The sequence below is a fragment of the Salmo trutta genome, chromosome 18 (assembly GCF_901001165.1).
Source record: "Salmo trutta chromosome 18, fSalTru1.1, whole genome shotgun sequence".
Taxonomy (NCBI): domain Eukaryota; kingdom Metazoa; phylum Chordata; class Actinopteri; order Salmoniformes; family Salmonidae; genus Salmo; species Salmo trutta.
In genome coordinates, this window is record NC_042974.1 from 9,864,877 (window position 1) to 9,883,710 (window position 18,834).

The 18,834-nt window shown below is 43.5% G+C and overlaps 1 protein-coding gene across 5 annotated transcripts in view; it reads left to right on the plus strand.

Moving 5' to 3' along the window:
• Positions 1–2,149: 2,149 nt before the first annotated feature.
• LOC115152815 (golgin subfamily A member 4) overlaps positions 2,150–18,834 on the plus strand; it is a 53,886-nt gene continuing 37,201 nt past the window's right edge. For 3 of the 5 annotated variants that reach the window (XR_003867584.1, XM_029697652.1, XM_029697653.1), the window contains exons 1-7: positions 2,150–2,348; positions 12,635–12,694; positions 13,263–13,634; positions 14,154–14,201; positions 14,344–14,400; positions 18,000–18,089; positions 18,670–18,793. Coding sequence is in view for 4 of the 5 variants with exons in the window: in XM_029697652.1 (XP_029553512.1) it covers positions 2,268–2,348; positions 12,635–12,694; positions 13,263–13,634; positions 14,154–14,201; positions 14,344–14,400; positions 18,000–18,089; positions 18,670–18,793 (832 nt within the window). In the remaining variant the exon portion in view is untranslated. The remainder of the gene's footprint in view (positions 2,349–12,634; positions 12,695–13,262; positions 13,635–14,153; positions 14,202–14,343; positions 14,401–17,999; positions 18,090–18,669; positions 18,794–18,834) is intronic. The other 2 variants (XM_029697654.1, XM_029697655.1) reach the window with 2 other exon arrangements.

Below are 18,834 nucleotides of genomic sequence, written 5' to 3' on the forward strand. Positions count from 1 at the left end.
ACCTAAAATTCTGTGAGGGTACATGGACATGTTACTGTAGTTGTCAACCCATAATCGATCTAGTGGTTTACAGTGCCTTCTGTTTATAACCTACACTGCATCTTCACACCAAAGATACACACTAGAAGTTGATTTAAAAGTTAGTTCCTTACATTTTAACAGTATCTATCAAACTGAAAACAGAATTACTAGAGTCAAATTTATTAGCTCACAAAAAAAGAGTTTGGACATTTTAAACGTTGCTAGTCGTTTGTTTGAACTAAGAAGTGCCGAACACCCTTAAACCCATAATTGTTTTACTGTGCTTGCCATAGCTTAATATTGGGCTCGTTTGAATGGTAATCAAAGCAACCGACTAAAAGAAATAAAATCAAATAAAAACGTATAGACGAAAGTTGAGGAGTGAAGTCAGGGAGGTGCATCTGTGACACCCGAACGTTGGACACTGATGTGGTTTTCCAACAGCAAGGCTCAATGGAACATTGCAGTGTTACAAAGAAAAATATTTACCAACAGTGATAGTTTCGAAATATACATGTCTCCAACCCCCATATTACACAGTCACAAACTGCAAATGCACTACCTTTCAAAAGTGTGGGGTCACTTAGAAATGTCCTTGTTTTTTAAAGAAAAGCAAATGTTTTGTCCATTAAAACAACATCAGATTGATCAGAAATACAGTGTAGACATTGTTAATGTTGTAAATGATTATTGTTGCTGGAAACAGCCATTTTTTTAAACGGAATATCTACAAAGGCGTACAGAGGCCCATTATCAGCAACCATCACTCCTGTGTTCCAATGGCACGTTATGTTAGCTTATCCAAGTTTATAATTTTAAAAGGCTAATTGATCATTAGAAAATCCTTTTGCAATTATTTTTGCACAGCTGGAAACTGTTGTTCTGATTAAAGCAATAAAACGGGCCTTCTTTAGACTAGTTGAGTATCTGGAGCATCAGCATTTGTGGGTTTGATTACAGGCTCAAAATGGCCAGAAACAAATCACTTTCTTCTGAAAGTCGTCAGTCTATTCTTGTTCTAAGAAATAATGGCTATGCCATGTGAGAAATTGCCAAAAAACTGAAGATCTCATACAATGCTGTGTACTACTCCCTGGGAGTCTCTGGTGCACAACTGAGCAAGAGGACAAGTACATTAGCGTGTCTAGTTTGAGAAACAGACGCCCTACAAGTCCTCAACTGGAAGCTTCATTAAATAGTACCCGCAAAACACCAGTCTCAACGTCAACAGTGAAGAGATGACTCTGGGATGCTGGCCTTCTAGGCAGAGTTGCAAAGAAAAAGACATATCTCAGTCTGGCCAATAAAAATACAAAATTAAGATGGGCAAAAGAACACAGACACTGGACAGAGGAAGTCTGCTTAGAAGGCCAGCATCCCAGAGTCGCCTCTTCACTGTTGACGTTGAGACTGGTGTTTTGTCTCTACCTTCTTGCCCTTTGTTTTTTAAATTTGACCTTCATTTAACTAGGCAAGTCAATACTGTAACAAAAGCAGCCACAACTGTAACTAACTCAAGATAGACCAGAGCCTTTCGTTTCCAATGTGAGCAAATTAATCATAGTGGGTAGAATAAGCAAGGAGGTGGAAGAACCAAGCACAGATAGTGAGATCCTATTGGCGCATTCTAGCATGTATTTGCATATGTTAGGTAACGCCTACTCTGTAAAGTCCTAAACAACGCAATTTATTTAAACTTCGGCAAAGAGTAAAGTGTACAAAACACAGTCCATTCTATTTTTTTGTAGATTCTAATTTTGTAAACAAAAACTGTACGGAGATCAAATGTCTTATCGATGAGAAAATGTGCAGAATGTTGGCCAAAATCAATCCAATTCCAGCTTCTCCGACTGAAGCTGAGCAAAACCCTGGGTTTCCTTTTATCACCATATTTGGTAGTGAGTGGAAAGCCAACCGGATGCTTCACATTTATCCGGTGAAATATCTGGCACGTTGTTTTATCAATTCAATAAACTTTGCTTTAACGGCATGAAGTAACAATGTACATATTGCCAAAGCGTACTTTGGAGATTATTAAGTGATACATTTACAATATTAACAATTAAAATAATAATTAATATATCTGTGACGGTCACTCGGTTGCTAATTTTGCTCCACGTCGGCTGCACATGCGCACTAGTCACCTGCAAGATATGAAAAACTAACGACCAGTAAGATAGCTGAATGCAGGAATTACATTTTAAAACAATACATTTCGCTTGGAAGTACAGAATCTGGGTGAAAATATGTTTATGAAACTAAAGCAAAAGATAAACGAGGAGCAATCGTCGCAAAGAAATGCGCAGTCACCGCAACAAGCCCAGCAGGTTGGTTCAGCTATCGTTACCTGGTTGTCAGGCTCAGCTGGTCGAGCTTCAGCGTTAGCATGCTAGCTAACGTTAGCGCAGAAGAAAGTATTTTGATTTGCGAAGCTAGCTAGATAACTAGAACCCTAGTCTAGGCTTGCTTGCTACCTTATAGTTTTCGGTTAAACACAACATGTATAACCGCACTCATGTCTATCTAGTATCTCCCTACTACTAGTACTATTCTGTAAAACAAACGAATGTCTAGCTAGTTACTGCTTATAATCGATAGTCTGAGCATCTCAGAACTAGTCTCACGTTAGTTTTATTTAATTTATTTATTTAACCTTTATTTAACCAGGTAGGCAAGTTGAGAACAAGTTCTCATTTACAACTGCGACCTGGCCAAGATAATGCAAAGTAGTGCGACACAAACAACAACACAGAGTTACACATGGAATAAACAAACATACAGTCTATATCACAATAGAGAAAACAGTATATATATACAGTGTGTGCAAATGAAGTAAGATAAGGGAGGTAAGGCAGTAAATGGGCCATAGTTGCGAAATAATTACAATTTAGCAATTAAACACTGGAGTGATAGATGTGCAAAAGATGAATGTGCAAGTAGAGATACTGGGGTGCAAAGGAGAAGAAAAACAGTATGGGGATGAGGTAATTGGATGAGCTATTTACAGATGGGCTATGTACAGGTGCAATGATCTGTGAGCCGCTCTGGCAGCTGGTGCTTAAAAGTTAGTGAGGGAGATATGGGTCTCCAGCTTCAGTGATTTTTGCAATTAGTTCCAGTCATTGGCAGCAGAGAACTGGAAGGAAAGGCGGCCAAAGAGGAATTGGCTTTGGGGGTGACCAGTGAAATATACCTGCTGGAGTGCGTGCTATGGGTGGGTGCTACTATGGTGACCAGTGAGTTGAGATAAGGCTGGGCTTTACCTAGCAGAGACTTGTAGATGACCTGGAGCCAATGGGTTTGGCGACGAATATGAAGCGAGGGCCAGCCAACGAGAGAATACAGGTCGCAGTGGCGGGTAGTATATGGGGCTTTGGTGACAAAACGGATGGCACTGTGATTGACTGCATCCAATTTGCTGAGTAGAGTGTTGGAGGCTATTTTGTAAATGACATCGACGAAGTCAAGGATCGGTAGGATGGTCAGTTTTACGAGGGTATGTTTGGCAGCATGAGTGAAGGATGCTTTGTTACGAAATAGGAAGCCGATTCTAGATTTAATTTTGGATTGGATGCTTAATGTGAGTCTGGAAGGAGAGTTTACAGTCAAACCAGACACCTAGGTATTTGTAGTTGTCCACATATTCAGTCACATATTAAGTCAGAACCGTTCAGAGTAGTGATGCTGGACGGTCGGGCAGGTGCGGGCAGCGATCGGTTGAAGAGCATGCATTTAGTTTTACTAGCATTTAAGAGCAGTTGGAGGCCATGGAAGGAGAGTTGTATGGCATTGAAGCTCGTCTGGAGGTTAGTTAACACATTGTCCAAAGAAGGGCCAGAAGTATACATAATGGTGTCGTCTGCGTAGAGGTGGATCAGAGAATCACCAGCAGTTGGCTAATTAAACTAATCTGTAGTAGCTAGTGTCATGTTAGAAACACTAAAACAGTAGTTCTTGTTTTACTTAAATATAATCAATTCAAGGGCATCTTTACATAATTGATTGAGAGACTTAATTAGTACAGTAATGTTAGCTAGTTAGTTCTTACTAGTCCTTCGCCTTAATCATGACTCAGTTCCATTACACATAAGTCATTGACATTGGACGAAGGAATTTTATAACATTTTTGCATTGTAATTTCAGAAAATGTCCATATCTGGAATGATAGTGTTTCACAGTATTTCTTACCCGCCAGTGTTTTGATTGTCTATTGATTTCTCCCACCGGAGCAGCATCTGTTGACAAACTGGGAAAGCTGTTCTGACTTTTTGGCTGTGTTATCTAGTGAAAATTGGTCTGTCACTTCCTGGTTGCATAAATTCTACACTGGTCGCTCAATTTCAGTTTGTGAGAATACAAGCGCTGAAAATGGTTGGGAAACATTGTACCATTTAAATATATTTTCAATAGTTGTTTGATGCTGGTGGACAGAAATGAAAGTTGTAAACTGTATTTTTAGTTATTTAAAATATTTCACAGCGCTTTAGATATGGTGCAATGATTCCCTACACTATTCAGTGCATGTACTCACATAACCTGAAATTGAGCGAACAGTGTAGAATTTTAGCAACCAGGAAATGGCAATGATTTCCACTAGATGACACAACCAAAGTCAGAACAGCTTTTCCAGTGACAAAAGATGCCGCTCTGGCGGGAGAAATCAATAGGCGAATATCAAAGCCAATCACAACACTAGCGGGTAAGTATGTAATACTGCGAAACACTATCATTCTACTATTAGCGCCAGATATTATGGACATTTTCTGAAATTACAAAATTATGCAAAAATAAAAAATACATCCTATGTGTAGCATCTTTTTTTTAAAGCGCTCCGGCGCTCTATCGGAAACATTAACACGCGTCGCTTGCTGTACGGTTTTGGAAGCATAAGGACCTTGTTGCAGTCCAAGCACTTAGACTTACCCTCGCCTTATGTCTTTGGAGGAATCCCCGTCGCCATCTTGGGGGGCGGTCCAAATGATTAGCCAAGCAAAGGAAGTTTGCAATGTAAGCCCTCCAACCCTTGTATTTAGTCGAGTTTGCAATTATGTTCACTTCGGGCCTGAATCTCCCCATAATTCATTTCGCGACGATTGTACAGCCGCTAAGAAAAGTCAGCCAAAAATGAAAACCTCAACATACAAGTGTAAGTAAAAATGAATGTAAATAAGTTAGAAATTGTGCTACTAATGTACATGAGGGCACAAACACGTATCGTAAAAGTAATGTTTTTGTTTGGTTAGCTTTTGGAAATTGTAGATTTTTTGTTTTTTCTTCATAAGTTCCAGTTAGGCAGACTAATGCTATTTAGCTAGCTATTATACAGTAGGCTTATATTAATAATTATATACACTGCTAAAAAAATAAAGGGAACACTTAAACAACACAATGTAACTCCAAGTCAATCACACTTCTGTGAAATCAAACTGTCCACTTAGGAAGCAACACTGATTGACAATAAATTTCACATGCTGTTGTGCAAATGGAATAGACAACAGGTGGAAATTATAGGCAATTAGCAAGACACCCCCAATAAAGGAGTGGTTCTGCAGGTGGGGACCACAGACCACTTCTCAGTTCCTATGCTTCCTGGCTGATGTTTTGGTCACTTTTGAATGCTGGCGGTGCTTTCACTCTAGTGGTAGCATGAGATGGAGTCTACAACCCACACAAGTGGCTCAGGTAGTGCAGCTCATCCAGGATGGCACATCAATGCGAGCTGTGGCAAAAAGGTTTGCTGCGTCTGTCAGCGTAGTGTCCAGAGCATGGAGGCGCTACCAGGAGACAGGCCAGTACATCAGGAGATGTGGAGGAGGCCGAAGGAGGGCAACAACCCAGCAGCAGGACCGCTACCTCCGCCTTTGTGCAAGGAGGAGCAGGAGGAGCACTGCCAGAGCCCTGCAAAGTGACCTCCAGCAGGCCACAAATGGACAACAGGCCATCCGATTTGACACACTGAACTCTGTCTGAGAAGTAGTTGGTGAACCAGGCGAGGCAATCATTTGAGAAACCAAGGCTATTGAGTCTGCCGATGAGGATGTGGTGATGAGCAGAGTCGAAGCCTTGGCCAGATCAATGAATACGGCAACACAGTATTGTTTCTTATCGATGGCGGTTATGATATCGTTTAGGACCTTGAGCGTGGCTGAGGTGCACCCATGACCAGCTCTGAAACCAGATTGCATAGCGGAGAAGGTGCGGTGGGATTCGAAATGGTCGGTAATCTGTTTGTTGACTTGGCTTTCGAAGACCTTAGAAAGGCAGGGTAGGATAGATATAGGTCTGTAGCAGTTTGGGTCAAGAGTGTCCCCCCCTTTGAAGAGGGGGTTGACCGCAGCTGCTTTCCAATCTTTGGGAATCTCAGACGACACGAGAGGTTGAACAGGCTAGTAATAGGGGTTGCAACAATTTCGGCAGATCATTTTAGAAAGAAAGGGTCCAGATTGTCTAGCCCGGCTGATTTGTAAGTAGACTTGCAATCATAATTGACTGTAGCACATATAATGCACCCACAAGCTACCGGTAGCTGAAAACAAAATCAACGCGAGATGAATGAGTGCCGAATTTCCGGGCAAGGTTGGTCCATTTTAAAATGATTCCTTCCTCCCTTGCCCCTTAAGTGTATACTCGTCAGGCATCATGGTACATCATCTGAAGTGTCCACTTAATTTTAGGGCTGACTGCAGCATTAAAAGACACCCTATCCCGTCAGCCCTCAAATTAAGTGGACACTTGCAGGACGAGGGAGAAAGGTATGATTTTTAAATGGAGCCCCCTTGCCGTGATGATTGTGTTTTCAGCCACCGGTAGCTTGTGGGTGCTTTAGATGTGCTACAGTCAATTATGATTGCATGTCTACTTATATTAACTATATAATTATTAATACAGTTGAAGTCGGAAGTTTACGTACACTTAGGTTGGAGTCATTAAAACATTTTTTTCAACCAGTCCAGAAATGTATTGTTCTCAAACTATAGTTTTGGCAAGTCTGTTAGCACATATACTTTTGAGCATGACACAAGTAATTTTTCCAACAATTGTTTACAGACAGATTATTTCACTTATAATTCACTGTATCACAATTCCAGTTGGTCAGAAGTTTACACACACTAAGTTGACTGTGCCTTTAAACAGCTTGGAAAATTCCATAAAATGATGTCATGGCTTTAGAAGATTCTGATAGGCTAATTGACATAATTTGAGTCAATTGGAGGTGTACCTGTGGATGTATTTCAAGACCTACCTTCAAACTCAGTGTCTCTTTGCTTGACATCATGGGAAAATCCAAGAAATCAGCAAAGACCTCAGAAAAAAAATTGTAGACTGGTTCAAGTCTGGTTCATACCTCGGGAGCAATTTGCAAACGCCTGAAGGTATCACGTTCATCTGTACAAACAATCCTACGCAAGTAGAAATACCATGGGACTACGCAGTCGTCATACCGCTCAGGAAGGAGACGCGTTCTGTCTCCTAGAGATGAACATACTTTGGTGTGAAAAGTGCAAATCAATCCCAGAACAACAGCAAAGGCCCTTGTGAAGATATTGGAGGAAACGGGTACAAAAGTATCTATATCCACAGTAAAACGAGTCCTATATCGACATAACCTGAAAGGCCGCTCAGCAAGAAAGAAGCCTCTGCTCCAAAACCGTCATAAAAAAGCCAGACTACAGTTTGCAACTGCACATGGGGACAACGATTGTACTTTTTGGAGAAATGTCCTCTGGTCTGATGAAACAAAAATAGAACTGTTTGGCCATAATGACCATCGTTATGTTTGGAGGAAAAAGGGGGATGCTTGCAAGTTGAAGAACACCATTCCAACCGTGAAGCACGGGGGTGGCAGCATCATGTTGTGTGGGTGCTTTGCTGCAGGAAGGATTGGTGCACTTCACAAAATAGATGGCATCATGAGGAAGTAAAATGATGTGGATATATTGAAGCAACATCTCAAGACATCAGTCAGGAAGTTAAAGCTTGGTCGCAAATGGGTCTTCCAAATGGACAATGGGAAAAAAGCTGAAATAAATCATTCTCTCTACTATTATTCTGACATTTCACATTCTTAAAATAAAGTGCTGATCCTAAATGACCTAAAACAGGGAGTAGGATTAAATGTCAGGAATTGTGAAAAACTGAGATTAAATGTATTTGGCTAAGGTGTATATGAACTTCTGACTTCAACTGTATATGCCTACTGTATGATAGTTAGGTAATTTGCTAGCTAAGGTTAGTCTGCCTAACTACTTCTGAAGAAGGAAAATATTTTATTTCTACCATTTCCAAAAGCTAATCAAACAAAAACGTTATTACTTTTACGAGACGTGTTTGTGCATTAGTAGTATAATTTCAAACTTATTTACATGCTCTGCTGCATCATAAGGGTTGAAGGTTTCTGTTGCCTCAGCATAAAGACAAGCTGTTCAACAAGTTTCATCCATTTAGCCTCAGCCCTTGCATCGATTAAAGCTTATTAAGCTGACTGACACAGACAAGATAAAGGCATTTAGCCTAATTATGGGAAATTGTAGACTGAGGAGTCACAATTCAGGGGTTCAGCTAAGGACAGTTCCTGCTTCGCTTCAGTCACTTATTAGGTCAGAAAACTAGGTCTTTACCCAATAAATTACCAAATGAATCTCTACCTCTCTCTCTGACCAATTTTTCTAGTCTCTCTTACTTTCTCTCTCTGACCAGTCTCTCTCATGAGACTCTGGCTAGACTATACTCTCCTCAGCACTATTTCACTCACTCACACCATGAGTGTGTTGTTTTTATCATTGCTCTGTCCCCTCTCTCCCACCCTCCTCTCACCTGTGGTCCATTAACAATTTGACCTGGGGTCAGGTGCTGGCCGGGATGATAGTACACTCAGCCCAATCTGCTGTTCTCTCTATCTTTGCTCTGCACCAATCAAAACCACCCCCCAAAGCGCCTCAATCTCAGGTCTCTCAGGTAGCCAGTGCGGTGAGTTCAGTTCACCGCCCTGCCCTCCCCCACCCTTAACTTCCTCCTCCTGCCCCCCTCGTTTTTCTTCCCTCGCTCCTGGTTAGAGGGTAGAGGTGATGTCTGGCCTGCTGTACAGTGCATTCGGAAGGTATTCAGACCCCTTTACTTTTTCCACATTTTGTTATGTTACAGCCTTATTCTAAAATGTATTAAATCGTTTTTTTTCTTCCCTCATCAAACTCATCAAACTACACACAATACCCCATAATGACAAATTAAAAACATGTTTTTAGAAATTATTGCAAATGTATTATAATATACTTTTTTAACCTCATATCACGTTTACATAACTATTCAGACCCTTTACTCGGTACGTTGTTGAAGCACCTTTGGCAGCGGTTACAGCCTCGAGTGTTCTTGAGTATGACTGCAAGCTTGGCACACCTGTATTTGGGGAGTTTCTCCCCTTCTTCTCTGCAGATCCTCTCAAGCTCTGTCAGGTTGGATAGGGAGCTTGGCTGCACAGCTATTTTCAGGTCTCTCCAGAGAGATTAGGCTGACCCCACCCTGGTAACTAGACTAGGCTACAGGCTAGATTGACCCCACCCTGGTAACTAGACTAAGCTGTAGGCTAGATTGCTTTTGAAAAACAGAGCAGGTTGTGCTGGCAAGCCTCATCTATCGGTCTGTCTTTCTGGAGGATTTGCACATTATCTGCATTTAGAGAGAGGCCTAATCCTTCTCTAGGTTGTCATCGCACTGCTTTAGAATTAACATGTGGCCTACACTGTCACCATTGAACCATGTCATCTTTCATCAAGCAAGATATCATCAGTCATCACCTGACTATAAGTGTAGAGTACAATCAACAGATATTGCAAATGATAGGCAAATTGTTTAAATAAAGGTGCTGACTCAGATGTGTTGCTGCTTTGAGCAATGTTAAGTAGGAATTATTTCCTAATATTTGCCCATAAATCTAACCTGTTTGTGACTGTGTTGATTTAAAAAAAAAAAAAAAACTTAACTGAAAGTAAATGGTAAATGTACCTTTTTTATAAATGTATTTGTTTCTCACACTGTAAAGAGCTGTTCAGTGTAACACAATACTGGCATACTAACCTGTCCATGTTAGCCCTTTTGGAGCCCTCTAGGCCAGCAGCCATCCTATTAACCAAGTTTCTTATTGTGTTTGACTGCAGACGTCCTTGACATTCCATCACCTGGGGTTTGGAAGCCAAGCCAGGCTGGATAGTTAGCTGTTGACACAGTACCACCAGACCAGTACTCGTAGTAATCTGCTAGAAATAGCCCTTACTTATCCGCTCTGGCCTGAGAGACTGTGTACCACTACAGACACCACATCCTGCTCCACCTCTACCCTGCTTATACCACTACAGACACCACATCCTGATCCACCTCTACCCTGCTTATACCACTACAGACACCACATCCTGATCCACCTCTACCCTGCTTATACCACTACAGACACCACATCCTGCTCCACCTCTACCCTGCTTATACCACTACAGACACCACATCCTGATCCACCTCTACCCTGCTTATACCACTACAGACACCACATCCTGATCCACATCTACCCTGCTTATACCACTACAGACACCACATCCTGCTCCACCTCTACCCTGCTTATACCACTAGAGACACCACATCCTGATCCACATCTACCCTGCTTATACCACTACAGACACCACATCCTGCTCCACCTCTACCCTGCATATACCACTGCAGAGACCACTTCCTACTCCACCACTACCCTGCTTATACCACTACAGACACCACTTCCTACTCCACCACTACCCTGCTTATACCACTGCAGAGACCACTTCCTACTCCACCACTACCCTGCTTATACCACTGCAGAGACCACTTCCTACTCCACCACTACCCTGCTTTTACCTATCCAGCCCCCTCAGATCTTCCATTACTGATGGGGAAGGAGTAGGGAGCAAACTGGACGAACAGCTGGTAGCTGTCGCTTACACACTGTGACAGACTGCGAGACTGCATCCTTCAGTCTTCACATCCAGAGTGCCAGTACTATTTACCATAGTGATTCTGTATGTTTCATTCCAGGAAGATGTTATCTTGCCCTTGTTTACATCCCTTCTTCGATCTGAGACAAACGGTTAGTTGTAGGCTAAGCAACAGCTCCACCTAGTTTCCTCCATTGCTGCCTTCACATGTCCTGTCAGACCTGGAAAAGAGGACTGAGTGAAGGGAGCATCTTCCTAGAATGATCCACAGCTCACTTCGTGCATCGGACTGTGCCTTGTCTAGCACACATGGCCTAACCTAGACAGGATCCTAGACAGGATCGTAGAATGACTGGGTGTGGTTGTAGATGGTGTGGCAATGGGGATGTGTTGTAGAATGACACCAGTACAGCAGGATGTTAGGCCATACATAACTGATTCAGGGCTAGCCTGTGTTCTACCACTCTGTGTCTTTTCTTTGTGTGCCTGTGAGGCAGGGTCAGTGGTTTGACCTACAAAACACACTAGGCCAGAACTCTGGCCCAAAGGCAAATGAGTGTTTATTGTAGTCAAAGCAGACCCAGCTTTGTAGCCTTACAGCAGACCAAACACATTGTGAAGTGTGTCCTTTCATCTGTGTCACAAAAAGCTGCCTCCCATATATAGGTTACCACTTTGTGAACTGGGGTTGCTGCTGTGTAGTGATTCAATATTTTCAGGTCATTCTATGAAGCATTATCTAAGGTAGACTATTTCATTTTATTGGTTTCATAGATACTGTAATTTGACCCTTAAAATAAAACGTATGATCAATATCAGATATGCTTAGATAAAAGAAATCTCACACACCTGACTATGCAATATGTCTGTTTCCAAAAGACTAATAGGAAGGAGGAGAGTGAACGGGAGGAGGAAAGTGTTAGCCAGTTAACAAATGGTCCGAACCATCCAGCCCACCCAGCTAACGGCCACAATACTTGACTAGGACATGTCAATACTACGCTCCAGCTAGCCTACAATAACATCCTGCTGCAGTGACACATGTGTACAGCAATGCCAAGCCTTTGACATTCAACATCTTCAGCTGCCGGCTCCTAATTGAGTTTGACTGTTTGTTTGTTATGGCTGCTGAGCAGAAAAATGGCTACCAATTGTAGTTCTATTTTAACCCCTCTCTGTTCTGTTACTCTACGTGTGAACTACAGTAGAGAGATGCCTTCTATGTTGTAGTTTAACCCCTCTGTTTTCTCCAAGTTTCCATGAGGGTACCAAACTACAGTACCCTGCATTGCTCCTGTCCTAGCAAAACTGATGTTCAGAGCCATGTATATTAGATGGCTCTGCTAATATTGCTTGACCCTATACAGAGTAATCAGGGCGTAGCAGTACAGTGCTGGCTGGGTGTGGGACATATGGAAGACTAACAGGTCCAAGTACCAGGGCTGCGCCTGACATGGAACCCATTTTTATTCCCTGTTCTACGTGGCCCCTATATAGTGCACTACTCTTTCAACAGGGTCCATATTCAAAAGTACTGCACTTTATAGGGAATAGGCTGCTTGGGCCTGGTCCAAGTAGTTCACTATCTATGTTATAGAGTGCCATTTCAGAGACACCCCTGACTAACCCCTGGCTACGTTTGTTCTAACCTCTCTCTCCTGCCATAGAGAGGCACCACAGGATCCCCCAGAGGAAGCATCAATGGAGATGGGAGGGCTTCTCCTCAGGTAAGTTCATACCCATCCTCCTAACATCTTCCTCTAGCTTGTTCAACTTTTTTACCTTCTCCTTTAAATGTGGCTGTTATGTCCTGATTTCAGAACAGGTAAAGCAACTAAGAATGAAGGTTAAGATGCTATGACAGTGAATCATCTGCAGAGATAATGGAAGATACGTTCTGATAAACATCTGGATGTAGATAGTTTAACAGAAGGAGTGGATTTGTTCTTTAACCCTCATTTTTATCCCATGTCTCTAGCAAAGGCTATGTACATTTATATGCATTTCAGTTCAGTGTAGTTGCCTGTCATGGAAATTAATGAAGTAATACACTCCACTGTCCTGTCAGTAATACACTCCACTGTCCTGTCAGTAATACACTCCACTGTCCTGTCCGTAATACACTCCACTGTCCTGTCCGTAATACACTCCACTGTCCTGTCCGTAATACACTCCACTGTCCTGTCCGTAATACACTCCACTGTCCTGTCCGTAATACACTCCACTGTCCTGTCCGTAATACACTCCACTGTCCTGTCGGTAATACACTCCACTGGCCTGTCCTTCCCCACACAGAGAGAGGAGTCCCAGTCGCTTACCCAGAAGCTCCGTGTCCCCTCTGTGGAGTCTCTCCTCCGCGGTGCCAGCCGGGCCGAGGGCCTCTTCCGTTCCCCGCCCAAAGAGGGCTTGAACCGCAGCCCCTCTCTCAACTCCCTCACCCCCCTGGGGGAGAATGAGGCCCTGGCCTCCCCCTCTGCCACCCCTCCCACCCCAGCCTACGACCCTCCTTCAGACATTGAGAGCGAGGCAGAGGAGTCATATGGTAGCCCTGAGGTCCTGTCTGCTCTGTCTAGAGAACAGCTGATCCATCGGCTACACAGGGTGGAGAAGAGCCTGGGGAGCTACAGAGGGAAATGCTCTGAGGTGGGGGTTTCCAAATGCTCTGAGGTGGGGGTTTCCAAATGCTCTGAGGTGGGGGTTTCCAAATGCTCTGAGGTGGGGGTTTCCAAGTGCTCTGAGGTGGGGGTTTCCAAGTGCTCTGAGGTGGGGGTTTCCAAGTGCTCTGAGGTGGGGGTTTCCAAGTGCTCTGAGGTGGCTTGTAGAAATTAGTCTCAAAAGAAATCAAAGTGTAATAACTATGCGATCAATAGGTGATTACTGTTTCAGCAAGTAATGATGTACCAGTCACTATGATCTAGAGCAGGAAGTTAGGCTGCTGTATGTCTGTAACACACCTCAATGATGTACCAGTCACTATGATCAGTCCTCTCTCTCTCATCCAGTCAGTCTCTAATACAGATGACTAGAGTAGGGACTTGGCCTGCTATGCATACATGTCCATGTTTGATTTACCTTTCTAACCATTGTCTTCATCTCTCCATCGGCTTCTCTCTTTCTGTCTCCGTCTGTCTGTGTCCATCGTCTGTCTGTCTCTCTCCCTCGCTCTGTGTTCACTCCCCCGCCCAGTTGGTCACTACCTACAGAACGGTACAGAGAGAGAAAGAGAAAAGCCAGGTAATTTTCCTAAACCGCCTCAATACCAGATTACATATAGATATGCTGTGTACTATTTGAGGATGGAAACCACTTCTATCCACACTCACTGAATGCTTCTCATTAACTACACTGATGTGGTCTCTTCTGCTTTTCTCCTCAGGCCATTCTAAGCCAGAGTCAAGACAAAGCCCTCCGTAGGATAGGGGAGTTGAGAGAGGTACGAGTAGGACCAGCATCTCTCTCTGATAAATACCTATAAAATGTTGAACTCTATCAAAGTACTGTTTATGGGGTCTTATTTTAGTCCAAAAGCACTCTGTTATTAGCCGTTACTCTCTCTGATTGAACTTAAAAGCTTTTAAGACGCAGACCATCCCTGAGTCACAACAGTAGAGTTGGAACTCCTGAATTCTTTATCGGTCATGACAAAAAAAACAGGCTGAGCTAAAGGAAAGAAGATGGCGCAGGAGGTCAGCTAAGCCAAGGAAGAGAGGAAGGAGCAGGAGGTCAGCTAAGCCAAGGAAGGAGAAGATGGAGCAGGAGGTCAGCTAAGCCAAGGACGAGAGGAAGGAGCAGGAGGTCAGCTAAGCCAAGGAAGGAGAAGATGGAGCAGGAGGTCAGCTAAGCCAAGGAAGAGAGGAAGGAGCAGGAGGTCAGCTAAGCCAAGGAAAGAGAGGATGGAGCAGGAGGTCAGCTAAGCCAAGGAAAGAGAGGATGGAGCAGGAGGTCAGCTAAGCCAAGGAAAGAGAGGATGGAGCAGGAGGTCAGCTAAGCCAAGGAAAGAGAGGATGGAGCAGGAGGTCAGCTAAGCCAAGGAAAGAGAAGATGGAGCAGGAGGTCAGCTAAGCCAAGGAAAGAGAGGATGGAGCAGGAGGTCAGCTAAGCCAAGGAAAGAGAGGATGGAGCAGGAGGTCAGCTAAGCCAAGGAAAGAGAGGATGGAGCAGGAGGTCAGCTAAGCCAAGGAAAGAGAGGATGGAGCAGGAGGTCAGCTAAGCCAAGGAAAGAGAGGATGGAGCAGGAGGTCAGCTAAGCCAAGGAAAGAGAGGATGGAGCAGGAGGTCAGCTAAGCCAAGGAAAGAGAGGATGGAGCAGGAGGTCAGCTAAGCCAAGGAAAGAGAGGATGGAGCAGGAGGTCAGCTAAGCCAAGGAAAGAGAGGATGGAGCAGGAGGTCAGCTAAGCCAAGGAAAGAGAGGATGGAGCAGGAGGTCAGCTAAGCCAAGGAAAGAGAGGAAGGAGTGGTAGTGAGGGGAGAAAACGGCATGCTTTCGTTATCAGAACAAGATAAGGCATTGTGACTTGTGTGATGTGTTCAGGATATAATTTACTGAGACTCAAACCTGCATTTGTAGAAAATTAACCCTGCCCTGGTTGAAATGGTGTAGTGTGTCCTACATGTAGGAAGTTTAGCAACACTAGTCTTCTCTGGCTCTGAACCATGAGGGTGTTTGATAAGCAACACTAGTCTTCGCTGGCTCTGAACCATGATGGTGTTTGATAAGCAACACTAGTCTTCTCTGGCTCTGAACCATGATGGTGTTTGATAAGCAACACTAGTCTTCTCTGGCTCTGAACCATGATGGTGTTTGATAAGCAACACTAGTCTTCTCTGGCTCTGAACCATGATGGTGTTTGATAAGCAACACTAGTCTTCTCTGGCTCTGAACCATGATGGTGTTTGATAAGCAACACTAGTCTTCTCTGGCTCTGAACCATGATGGTGTTTGATAAGGCCATCAGTGTGAGCAAGGCAATGCACATAACAACTTACAGTGACGGGAAAAAAGTATTTGATCCCCTGCTGATTTTGTACGTTTGCCCACTGACAAAGAAATGATCGGTTTATAATTTTAATGGTAGGTTTATTTGAACAGTGAGAGACAGAATAACAACAAAAAAATCCAGAAAAACACATGTCAAAAATGTTGTAAATTGATTTGCAATTTAATGAGGGAAATAAGTATTTGACCCCCTCTCGATCAGAAAGATTTCTGGCTCCCAGGTGTCTTTTTATACAGGTAATGAGCTGAGATTAGGAGCACACTCTTAAAGGGAGTGCTCCTAATCTCAGTTTGTTACCTGTATAAAAGACACCTGTCCACAGAAGCAATCACTCAGATTCCAAACTCTCCACCATGGCCAAGACCAAAGAGCTCTCCAAGGATGTCAGGGACAAGATTGTAGACCTACACAACGCTGGAATGGGCTACAAGACCATGCCAAGCAGCTTTGTGAGAAGGTGACAACAGTTGGTGCGATTATTCGCAAATGGAAGAAACACAAAAGAACTGTCAATCTCCCTCGGCCTGGGGCTCCATGCAAGGTCTCGCCTCATGGAGTTGCAATGATCATGAGAACGGTGAGGAATCAGCCCAGAACTACACGGGAGGATCTTGTCAATGATCTCAAGGCAGCTGGGACCATAGTCACCAAGAAAACAACTGGTAACACACTACGCCGTGAAGGACTGAAATCCTGCAGCCCACGCAAGGTCCCCCTGCTCAAGAAAGCACATATACATGCCCGTCTGAAGTTTGCCAATAAACATCTGAATGATTCAGAGGACAACTGGGTGAAAGTGTTGTGGTCAGATGAGACCAAAATGGAGCTCTTTGGCATCTGCTCAACTCGCCGTGTTTGGAGGAAGAGGAATGCTGCCTATGACCCCAAGAAAACCATCCCCAACGTCAAACATGGAGGTGGAAATATTATGCTTTGGGGGTGTTTTTCTGCTAAGGGGACAGGACAACTTCACCGCATCAAAGGGACGATGGACGGGGCCATGTACCGTCAAATCTTGGGTGAGAACCTCCTTCCCTCAGCCAGGGCATTGAAAATAGGTCGTGGATGGGTATTCCAGCATGACAATGACCCAAAACACACTGCCAAGGCAACAAAGGAGTGGCTCAAGAAGAAGCACATTAAGGTCCTGGAGTGGCCTAGCCAGTCTCCAGACCTTAATCCCATAGAAAATCTGTGAAGGGAGTTGAAGGTTCAGGTTGCCAAACGTCAGCCTCGAAACCTTAATGACTTGGAGAAGATCTGCAAAGAGGAGTGGGACAAAATCCCTCCTGAGATGTGTGCAAACCTGGTGGCCAACTACAAGAAACGTCTGACCTGTGTGATTGCCAACAAGGGTTTTGCCATCAAGTACTAAGTCATGTTTTGCATAGGGGTCAAATACTTATTTCCCTCATTTAAAATGCAAATCATTTTATAACATTTTTGACATGTGCTTTTCTGGATTTTTTTGTTGTTATTCTGTCTCTCACTGTTAAAATAAACCTACCATTAAAATTATAGACTGATCATTTCTTTGTCAGTGGGCAAATGTACAAAATCAGCATGGGACCAAATACTTTTTTCCCTCACTGTATCTTGATGACATAATGAGTAGTTATTTGGGATGTAAGGTGTTATTGTAGATCAGTGAGCAGTACGACGGCCATGTAGTCAATCACAAAATATCTCACTAGAAGCAGTGTTCCCTATACAGTATGTAGAAAGTATATGTCATCGACGTGAAATGGCTAGTTAGTTAGCGGTGGTGCGCGCTAATAGCGTTTCAATCGGGTGATGTCACTTGCTCTGAGACCTGAAGTAGTTGTTCCCCTTGCTCTGCGAGGGCCGTGGCTTTTGTGGCGCGATGGGTAACAATGCTTAGTGGGGTGTCAGTTGTTGGTCTGTGATTGCTGTGGTTAAAGCCCAGGTTGGGGCAAGGAGAGGGACGGAACCTAAACTGTTACATATAGAAACACGATTCTCTGCTGAGTGCTGTGAACCTTGAGTATGACCTGTTCCTCCCCCGGAGCTGCAGGTGGACCAGCAGACTAAGAAGCACCTTCAGGAGGAGTGTGATGCTGCCCTGGAGGAGAAGGACCAGATGATTACTGTGCTTCAGACACAGGTGGGTGTTAATATATACACACACACTACCAAACATGAAGAACACCTGCTCTTTCCATGACAGAATGACCAGGTGAATCCAGGTGAAAGCTATGATCCCTTATTGATGTAATTTGTTAAATCCATTTCAGTCAGTGTAGATGAAGGGGAGGAGGATTTTGAAGGATCGAGTCAACTGAGACATACTAAACTTTTGACTACTTTAATACACATATAAGTGAATTTATCCCAATACTTTTGTTCCCCTAAAATGGAGAGACTATGTACAAAAAGTGCTGTAATTTCTAAACGGTTCACCCGATATGGATGAAAATATCCTCAAATTAAATCTGACAGTCTGCACTTTAACCTCATTGTATTATTTCAAAGTCCTGGAGTACAGAGCCAAAATAAACAAAACATGTCACTGTCCCAATACTTTTGGAGCTCATTTTATTTCTACAGTTGATATGAAATAAAATAACAATTTTATGTTTCCGTGTGGTAAACACTGTCAGTATAATGTTGACTGTTGAATAATGTGTGGTCACTAGCCTGTGTTGCTCTGTGTTTTAACTGGGCCCCCCCTCCTCCTCTGCCAGGTGGCCCTGATGAAGAAGCGTCTGAAGGGGGTCCCTGGTGGAGCTGTGGCCCCTGAGGTTGAACACCCTCTCCAGACTGAAGATGACTCCGGGTCTGCCCCACAGAGGCCCTTCACAGACACAGGTGCTATACAGTACAGACACTATGCTGAACCACAGCCCTAA